The following is a 9,248-nucleotide window of genomic DNA, read 5'->3' as shown; positions in this document are numbered from 1 at the left end:
CTGAGGTACTCGCACCAGATAGCAGCCACAGGACACCTCAAGCTTTCAGAGAAAGAGAATTTATTGCCCCATTAGCAGAAGAAATGAACTTCTTCCTGCCTTGTTCAGCCCTTAGGATTAAGAGGAAGAAGCTGACACTGACCAGACAGAATCCTGTGTTTGAATGGAATTTATGCATCATGTATGAGGTGTATGAATATGCAACAGGCTGTTGTTTTTAAGGGTTTATCCTCTGTTAATGGGTGTCCTTTTTCGGGTTTATGCTGCCCAGAAAAGGTACCCAGATGTCCGTAACTCTTTGTTTCTATTACCTCATATTGTCCTAATCCAAATTGTCCAAATTATTATTACTGTAATTATATTGCTATTTTTATAACCGTTTTATTACTATTAAACTTTTAAAACTTTAGAAACAAGTGATTGGCGTTCCTCACACATAGAATCCCAGAACCACAGAGCAGGTGAGGTTGGAAGGGACCACAGTGGGGTCACCTGGTGCGACCTCCCTGCTCCCACACAGGCACAGGATTGTGTGCAGACAGTGCTGGAATATCTCCAGTGAGGGAGACCCCACACCCTCTCTGGGCAATCTGTTCAGCGCTTGGTCACTGCACGGGAAAGTTCTTGCTCGTGTTCGGGTGGAAAAAATCACAATACACAGTTCTGTACCAAGGGTTATTCTGCACCTTTTCTTCCCGTTTTATTACATACAGAAAACGGAGTGTTTTAGCTAGGCAGTGATACCTGAAGTAGTTGTGAGGGAGGAGGGCTTGGGTCCCTCAAGCTGTGCCAGGGAGGTTTAGTTTGGATCCTGGGAAAATGGCCTCACCAGAGGTTTCACCCAGGGCAGTGCTGGGGTCTGCATCCCTGCAGGGATACAAAAGCCGTGGGGATGTAGCGCTCGGGGGCACGGCGGGGGCCGGCAGTGCTGGGGGAGCGGCCGGCCCCGGTGCCCAGCGCTGCTCTCGTTTTTAGGGTGAATTATTCCCCGTGAGGGCGGCGAGGGACGGGGCAGGGAGGAGGGAGGGAGCGCGCGCGCGTACCGGCCATGCGCGGAGGGTCACGGGGTGACGTAACCAATGACGCAACGCGCACCGCCATTATAAATCCGTGCCGCCGTGCCCGGCCCCTTTCGCTCCGCGGCGGCCCAAGGTGCTGAGTCCTTCGTACGAAGCTAAGGCCGAATCACCCGGCGACCAGCACCGCGCCCCGCCATGGCCTCCGTCTCCGAGCTCGCCTGCATCTACTCCGCCCTCATCCTGCACGACGACGAGGTCACCGTGACGGTGAGTGCGGCCGCACAAGATGGCGGCGGCCGCGCGGCATGGCCGCCTGAGGGCCCGCGCCGGGTGGGCTCTGAGCGCCGCTGTCTCGTTGCAGGAGGACAAGATCAACGCGCTCATCAAGGCAGCCGGAGTGAACGTGGAGCCTTTCTGGCCGGGGCTCTTCGCCAAGGTGGGCGAGAGGGGCCGTGGGCCGGGCAGGGGCGGCGTGTGGGTCTCCCCAGCGCACCTCCCGCCCGTGTTAACTGGGCTTCTCTGCCACTTGTGGTTCTCCGCAGGCACTGGCGAACATTGACATCGGGAGCCTGATCTGTAACGTGGGAGCGGGCGGTGGAGGGGCTCCGGCTGCCGCCGCTCCCGCGGGTGGTGCCGCGCCCGCCGGCGGAGCCGCCCCCGGTAAGTGGCGGCCGTGTCCGACCGAGGCGCGGGAAAGTGGATCCGTGCATCCGTGGAATGGCTTGAGTTAGGAAGAGCTTTAAGGCCATCTCTTTCCAACCTCCTGCCGTGGGCAGGGACACCGTCCTCTAGACTAGGCTGTTCAGAGCCCCATCCAACACTTCCAGGCATGGGGCAGCCACAGCTTCGCAAGCACCAGTTACAGGAGCTGTTCGTATGTGGTGTCTGCCATGCAGCGTGTGTGAGTGTTCGTGAGCAAAGCACGCCCTCCCCTTGAGAAAGGGGGCATTGCACATAGTGACCAGGATTACAAAATTAAAGCTGTAATCCTTCAAAATTAAGGCTGCTCTTCCTGTGTGTCATCAGGTTCATATAGAGCATCAGCATCTCCTCTTAAAGTTTTTCAGGTTTGATAGAACTGAATTCTGAATGTACAAAACCACTTTGCTAAAAGTACAAACGCCGTTCTTGGGCTGCTGGCTTAGGTTTTAGGACTGCTCAGGGATTCATGCTTGGTATTAGTCATTGCATGTGATGCCTTTTGTGACAACTGATTTCTCTGAGCTTATAATTTATAAAAATTAATCCTGTCTCTTTTCCAGCTGAAGAGAAGAAAGAAGAGGAAAAGAAGGAAGAATCAGAGGAATCAGATGATGACATGGGCTTTGGTCTTTTTGACTAATTAGTTTTGTACCAGCCTGTAATAAAGAACATCTGCTTGTACTCATGTCTCTCAGGTGGATGTTTGTGGAGGGTGGAGAATGGCCAAGTTACCTACACCTCCTGAAACTGCTGTCATGAGTGCTCAGCTGGGGCTTTACAACTTCCCCTGTCAGTTTTTTGGTGTTTCACAAGAACAGTTAAAGCTCTAAAAGGCACCTACAGCCTCTGGACAGAGGGAGGAAAGAAATCCCAGTGAGCAGGGGGTGTGGTGACAGCCTGGAGCTGCAGGATGGGTCCTGTTCAGCAGAAGGGCTGGGGCTGTGATGCCTCTGGTTACAGCAGCAGTGCAGCTCCTGTGGCACCTGTGCAGGTGCAGCTGTGGCACAGCAAGGCCAGAGGCTTTCACAGTGGGGAAAAGGCTGCAAGGCTCAGGTGAAGGGCTGAGGTTGTATTTACTGGCCAGAAAACTGGCATGGAGGGTGAGTGTGGGAGGTGATGTTACTGCAGTGGAGCTACCTAAAAGTCATGAATTTCATAAATACCTTCTGAACAGGACTTTTCCAGAGCAGTTGAACAAGGTAAGGGCTGTGTTCCAAGTGGGCATTCCAAAGCACTTGAGGTGTATGAGAGGGTGTCCCAAAGTTGTGGAAGGGGATTGTTCCACAAACACTGATGGACTCTGCAATGTCTCACCTTTTACATTTCTATAAAAACTTTACAATAGGGTGGTAGGTATTTGTATTATCAACTCATATTTGAAAAGACACAAGTAGCCAGGGAAGAATTCTGCGGTGCACACACATCAAACAAGAAAGAGTCAGAGTTTCACTGGTAACACCTTTTTAATAGGTCAAAGTAACTGTACAGTTCATTATATTCTTCCTGAGAATAATTTATATCCCTCAACAGCAAAAAGGGAGTGTGGTTTTTATTTTAACAGAACAGATGGCATAACTGGAAAACCAAGGAAAATCTAATTACACTGCTCTACTGTAACTCCTTCCAGGCAAGATAAGACAAAAGGATGGGTTAGTTAACTACAGTGGGTTTAAAATAGTCATCATGGCTTTAATCTGTCTTTATAAATTATATAAAAATGGGGGACATGAATGGTTACAGCTCTCCTCTAAATGCAGCTCTGAATTGCTCTGGTACAAAGCAGCATTTTCACTTCCAAGGAAAACGACATTGCTACAAAAGAACTGGCACGTTATCCTGGTGAAAAAGACGAGTGTTCAGTTGTGTCCTACAGCTAGTTCCAAACAAATGCTTCACACGGTCACGTAAAAGTAAAAGGCAGGAAGATGAAGAGGGCTTTAGTTTGTCTTGAAATGACTGAAGTCTTGAAAATATAGCTTTTTATTCTTTCTCTGTAAATCATGATTAGCATATTGCGACGTAAGTGTTCTAATAAAAAAAATTCCAGTCTGGATAGTTCGTATACTGTGGGCAAGAATTCTCAGCCCTGAGGTTTCCCCGAATTCTTCACAATATCTTTCTCCCATCTGCTGCTCCAACAGTTTTGGCTCTGAGACCGTGGCCCGGTGGCAGCTCAATGGTGGCAGCTCAGTGCGAAGCGTGTCCCATGCGATGGAGTGACCTGCCCTGTGCCCCAGCTCCGAGCGCGCCAGGGCTCCTGTACAAACCTCAGCTGCTGATAACGCCACGGCCTGAATCCCAGCCCGGCTCGGCTCTACCAGACACTCTGTTAAACTGTTGCAATGAGAGAACCCCAGGGGTCGGTCAGGTCTGCTGAAGCCAGAGGCGCTGGAAGGCCAGGGCTGCGCTGGGTGAATCCTCACTGCTGGTGGAAGGTGAAGGAACATCCTGTCGCAAGCAGAATTCCGAGGCTGTTGATGCTCTTCCCTCAGTGCTTAGTGCGGTCTGGACTGGCTGATTTTCAGTCTGGCTTGATCAATAACATCCAGCAGGTTTTTGGCATCCACAGCCAGGGCGTGAGCAGCCGTCAGCATTTGCTTCTTGTACTCCTGCTGCAGGCTGGTCATGACGTACTGCTGGGCCAGCTTCATCTTGTTGATGAGCTCGGCCAGGTCTGAGTTCAGCAGCTTCTGTGCCATCTCAATCTGCAACGAGACAACCACATCAGTCCTGGGGGGGTTTGAAACACTGCACTCACAGCCACAGCCCCTGCCTGATCCCTGACTGAAGCTGGGCTGTTTCTGAGGGCACCATGGGGAGCAGCAAATGGAATTTGGCACCTGCTGAGCCGCTCACTGTTAAACAGCACCAAGACCCAAGTAGTGGATTTTAAACCACAACTTGGCATTAACAGGCTGTAATGGGTTTTCAGGTTCTTGTTAGCTCTACTCTTTTTACTACTGAAGTAGTTCTAAAGCATAGAAGCAGCTCTAAAAAATGAAACAAGAAGGCAGATATAGGTTACTTAAGCACACAGCTAAGTCAGCATGAACCTCCGAGATGGCACTTAGAGCACCATTCCCTGGCTTTCTCAGTAAACACTCATTCAAGGTTCTGGAGGAAAACTGTTTTAATTATGAACTTCATTGAAAGCTCTCAGTCACTCCTCATCCAGAACTACAGACAACCATCCAGCTGTACCAAGCTCTGCCCAATTACCTGTTCAATGACTTGATGTGCAAGCAAATGACAGGTGACATCTGCACTGAGAATTAACCCACAGCTGCGTGGAATACTGGGGTTTATGTCACCTTCCTATGGGTGACACATATATCCAGTTTAAGAATCTTCACTAATACCAAGCATAAGTTCATGCAGCAATTTAAATGGAATTCATTTAATGCAGAATTATAACACAGGAGTTCAGAGTGCTCAGGGAACCAAAGGGTGTGCCTGTGCCATGAAGGGAGCACCAAAACCTGTTGCAGTGGCCTGAGGCTGACTGGGAAGGAAGTGGCTGAGCACCAGGTAAGCAGAGTTCCACGTACCTCTCTGTGGGTGCTTGCAGGGAGCACTGGGAGGGTCTCATCTACTGTTGCCAGTAAAGTTCTTAGTGCCAAACCAACCTCCTAAGAAAAAAAAGATTAAAGAAATAAACTTCAAAGACTTGGAAAAAATGGATGAGAGAATTTTAGGAGCGCAAGAGGCAGTGGAAACATTTAATTGCTCATCTGGATAAGGAAAGAGTTGGAATATGCCTAAGGCACTTCAAAATCCCACCTGCAATTGTATCTATCACCATCAAAACAAGATGCCAAAGGCTTAAGAACAAGTTTTTCTCATAAAAAGTGAAAATGTGGAGAAGACAGCACACTACTCAGGACTCTGGATAAGCACAGGCAAGCGGGGCATGAAGCAGTGCTGTCCACAGTACTGGGAATGGAATCCAAAGCCTCTGAACACAGGAACACAAACAGCTCTTCTACTTCCAGCTTTCCAGAAGATTTCTCCTACACCACTTGAAGACCTCAGGGTAGGAGTAGACCCTGACTTTAGGCATTGCCCCCATACCTTCACCATGGGCACGTACTCCTCGGGCGGGGCCGGCTGGATCTTACTGGACATTTCTATCACCGCCTTCACCAGCCCCGTGACGTTCTCGTAGACTTTGTCATTGGAGCGGTCCAGGTTGGCCGTGGGGGGAGGGCTGATCTCCTGCGGCTGAATCTGCAAGCAGAGAGCGGCTGCTGCACCTCCCGTCCCCAGCAGATGGGGCTCGGCCGCCTCCCAGCCGGGAAGGGCTCGGGCTCCCCGGGTTCCCACAGCCCCGCCCGGCCCCGCTGCTGCCCTGAGCTGAGCTGGCCGAGCACGCTGGCTCTGGGATGAAGGAAGTTTCTTTTAGTTCTTCTGACTGAACCTGAATCTCTAAAGTGACACTGGGCAACTTTTACCAAGGTTTCCCTGAAGAGCTTCCAGTGTAACACTCAACAGAGAAGGAAATAATTTGAGGCATGAGAGAACTGAGTACTTAACGTGTCTCAGTGGTTCAATTTCCACTGTGAGGGCAACAGGTATCAGGTCCCTCGTTCCAGAAGGGCTTTTTGTGCTCCAAAATAATGTCAGAGCACACAGTAACATAGTGATATGTTAAAGAGAGAACTGAAACAAAATCGTCCTTCCAAGACAAACTATTCCATGATTTTAAGACATTATTCTTTTGTTAGTGAAAATCTTACAGCAGGTTAACAAAAATGGTGTCACCAGCACAGGTGGGAAACATGGAATGCTTTTAGACAGTTGATTTCCAAGAGATCTGAAAAAAACTCATAACTCGTGTGGCCTTTACTCAAGTAAAACTTGAACAAGTCAGATATGTCTTGAGTTAAATCCAAGACAGACTGAATGAATCCCAGGTCTGAAATGAAATAAACTTCGCAAACATCCTTTGTAAGGTCCTCAGTACTTCAGAACTGTAAAACTACCAAGCATCCCAGTTTCCTGCAGCTATTCCCTACAATGGGATGCCCAAGCAAAAACTCAATGTGAGCAGAAAGTTAAAAAATTCCTGATTTCCTCCGGGATCTGAGCTGGTTCATGGTGCTTCAGCTCCCTACACTGGGTTACTGCTGGCTCTCAGGACTGGTCCCAGCTCCAGAAAAGTTTCACTGCAAGCCCCTGATCCACTGCCTTGAGGAAACTATGGAATGCTTTGATGAGACTTTCTCTAAGGAAGGAGTGCAGGATTCAGTACACAGTGATTGTATTTTGGAGCATTTCATTAAGTGGATACCAACAGCTACCACAGAGATTCAATCTAGAGCATTGATCAGAAAATACCTTAGGAAAAGGAACACTGTAATGGCCTCAATCAGCAGGGAAAGGCTGTGATTCAAATCAGTTTCAGCAATCAAGAAGTTAAAACAGTCATTTGGCAAAGTCACATGCAAAGACATTTTGGAATAGGGCACATACACACACGCTCACGCACTGCTTACCCTCCATGGCTATGGTTGAGCAGAATGTGGGGGGAAGTTAAAGAAATTTACCAAAAGAAGGGAAAAAAAGAAAAACAATATTAATAAAACTCAGCAGGGAAAAAAACCAAAAAAACAACAAACAAACCCAAAACATGTGTAGCAATCAGAGACCAGTTAAAAAGCCTGCAACAAAATGCATCCTCACCAGAACTGGCAGCCACTCATGTTAGCTCTGGCCCTGTGTGACAGAAGAGCTGCTGTGCACCCCTGTGGGCAGTGGAAGGGTTTGCCATGCACCCCATGCTTCCTCCTGACTCAACACACGGGCAGGAGATCATGCAAAGCCAGACAGGAGCAAGCCAGTGTGGTGAGCAGCAGAGTGGTGAGTGGAGCAAGGGCCTGGGAAACCTGTCCTGGGAACACTGCTGGTCCCTCTGCACAAACAGTCCAGGACCCAATGCAATTAAGAAGCTTTTGTATTCATCTTTCTGGAACTTTTTGTTTAGGTAAGTCGTGGGAAATACATGGTCATTTAACTGTGCAGGACTTGTCCACAAGAACTCATCACAGCCATGGCCAGGAACTACCAAGAACCCATTCCAGATGATTCCCAACCCTTGGAACTCCAGACCCAAACTTTTCAAGACGATGGACATTGTGTTTCTCAGCCCTTGGTTTCTCTGTTTATCCCCAATATACCACTACTCTGCAGAATTTTGAGTTTCTTTGTGGAACTGGCTGGCTCTGCCTCACCCAGGAGCTCTCTGGAGCCTGCCCTGAAGGCTCCTGAAGGCAGGAAATTCCAATCCTCTTCATGTGTACTCTCCCTGAAAAGGGAGTCTGAACTGGGTGTACAGAAAATGGAGTCTGAAATGAACCCCAGAAGCATCTTCAGTTTAGGACTGCAACCATTAACAAAGCTATGCCAAAAAGTAATGGGCTCTTTTCTTCAAGGGGCATAAAACAATCCAATTCCAAGAAAATTTTGACAGACGAAAACAAGATCAGCCCTTCTTTCCTACTCAAAGAGCTATTTAGAACACAAATCCTGTTCACTTGTCACTACTGATGTCTCTGACTGCTCAGGTTTGTTTGTTGTCAGAAGTCTTTCAAAAACATTTTTTCATGTTCCAGCATCAGCATTTAGAAAGGAAATTTTAGAGAAGCTGAGTTTAGGAACATCTGTTACTGCTTTTTGATGTTTTCTGAGGCTTGGCAGCTTGCAAAGCATTGGCATCAGTTTATAATAAATAATCCTGCTCAAATTCACCACTGCTGAACTTACACTGATTCTTAAACATTCCAATAATCCCAGAACATGAGCAGGAGTGAGAGGCTGGGATCAAGTTGTGCTGAACACACTGCTCTGACGGCAGGTTCTGAATTTCATGTTCAGATGAACTGGGCTTTTTCTGTATTTCCTTAAATCAGCTAAAATAAGGGTCACTCATCCCAACTGCTGTGGCCACCACACCATGGATTCCTATTTTTAATTGCAGATCTGGCAGGGCTGTTTCCTGGAGATCAGAAAGGTGGCAGAGTCCCACAGGCAGGAAACAGCACACAAAGGGATGATTTTGGGAGTGCCTGACATCCTTAGGAGCTGTTCTGTGGACACCAGTTGCAACAGGGGCAGGACACTGCACCCTGCAGCAGCATCTCTGCTACAAAACCACTGTCAAGTTTCAGTTTTGGCTTCGTTGCTATTTATGGGAAATGAAACAACACATCAGGAAGTACCTCACTCCTACGTCACAGCCCATTTCCCCTCTTCCCTTTTTCCCCAGAGCTGGTAGGATTTGAGGAGCCCTGGCGCTGCAGCAAGAGCTTTTTGAGCACTGCAGGAAAAGTCTCACCTCCTGTGACCAAGGACAGGAGACTTTGGTACCATCTGATTAACTGGGATCCCTGAGCATGCTCCATCCTGCTCAACAGGGAGCTGGGTCCATTTGGGACACCTCATCATTCCAAACCAGAAATAAGCTCACCTGGGCAGGTTCTAGGTGAGGAGCACACTAAATCACAGCCAGGGAGAACCTGAGTTCCCCCC

General features: G+C 48.5%; 2 protein-coding genes across 11 annotated transcripts in view; one reads left to right on the top strand and one right to left on the bottom strand.

Annotated features, from left to right (window-relative positions):
- Positions 1 to 1,081: 1,081 nt before the first annotated feature.
- Positions 1,082 to 2,402, top strand: RPLP1 (ribosomal protein lateral stalk subunit P1). Its single transcript, XM_084221859.1, has 4 exons — positions 1,082 to 1,286; positions 1,381 to 1,455; positions 1,562 to 1,679; positions 2,282 to 2,402. Exons 1-4 carry the CDS (start codon positions 1,215 to 1,217, stop codon positions 2,359 to 2,361), a joined length of 345 nt encoding a protein of 114 aa, XP_084077985.1. The 5' UTR covers positions 1,082 to 1,214; the 3' UTR covers positions 2,362 to 2,402.
- A 774-nt stretch (positions 2,403 to 3,176) lies between these two features.
- PTK2 (protein tyrosine kinase 2) overlaps positions 3,177 to 9,248 on the bottom strand; it is a 189,561-nt gene continuing 183,489 nt past the window's right edge. For all 10 annotated transcript variants that reach the window (XM_084207209.1, XM_084207210.1, XM_084207202.1 and 7 more), the window contains 3 exons: positions 5,793 to 5,948; positions 5,270 to 5,350; positions 3,177 to 4,426 (listed from right to left, as the gene is read on the bottom strand). In XM_084207209.1, the coding sequence (XP_084063335.1) occupies positions 4,217 to 4,426; positions 5,270 to 5,350; positions 5,793 to 5,948 (447 nt within the window). In that variant the 3' untranslated portion in view covers positions 3,177 to 4,216. The remainder of the gene's footprint in view (positions 4,427 to 5,269; positions 5,351 to 5,792; positions 5,949 to 9,248) is intronic.

This window comes from Fringilla coelebs, assembly GCF_963513975.1.
Source record: "Fringilla coelebs genome assembly, chromosome: 1".
Taxonomy (NCBI): Eukaryota; Metazoa; Chordata; class Aves; order Passeriformes; family Fringillidae; genus Fringilla; species Fringilla coelebs.
Note: the sequence above shows the minus strand (reverse complement) of the source record. Positions and strands in the feature narration are given on the sequence as shown.

Bases quoted from the DNA above. Each gene is read 5' to 3' on its own strand.
- RPLP1 (XM_084221859.1), top strand. From the start codon at position 1,215: ATGGCCTCCGTCTCCGAGCTCGCCTGCATCTACTCCGCCCTCATCCTG. The intron at 1,287-1,380 runs GTGAGTGCGGCC...GTCTCGTTGCAG, and splicing joins ACGACGAGGTCACCGTGACG to GAGGACAAGATCAACGCGCT. The intron at 1,680-2,281 runs GTAAGTGGCGGC...TCTCTTTTCCAG, and splicing joins CGCCGGCGGAGCCGCCCCCG to CTGAAGAGAAGAAAGAAGAG.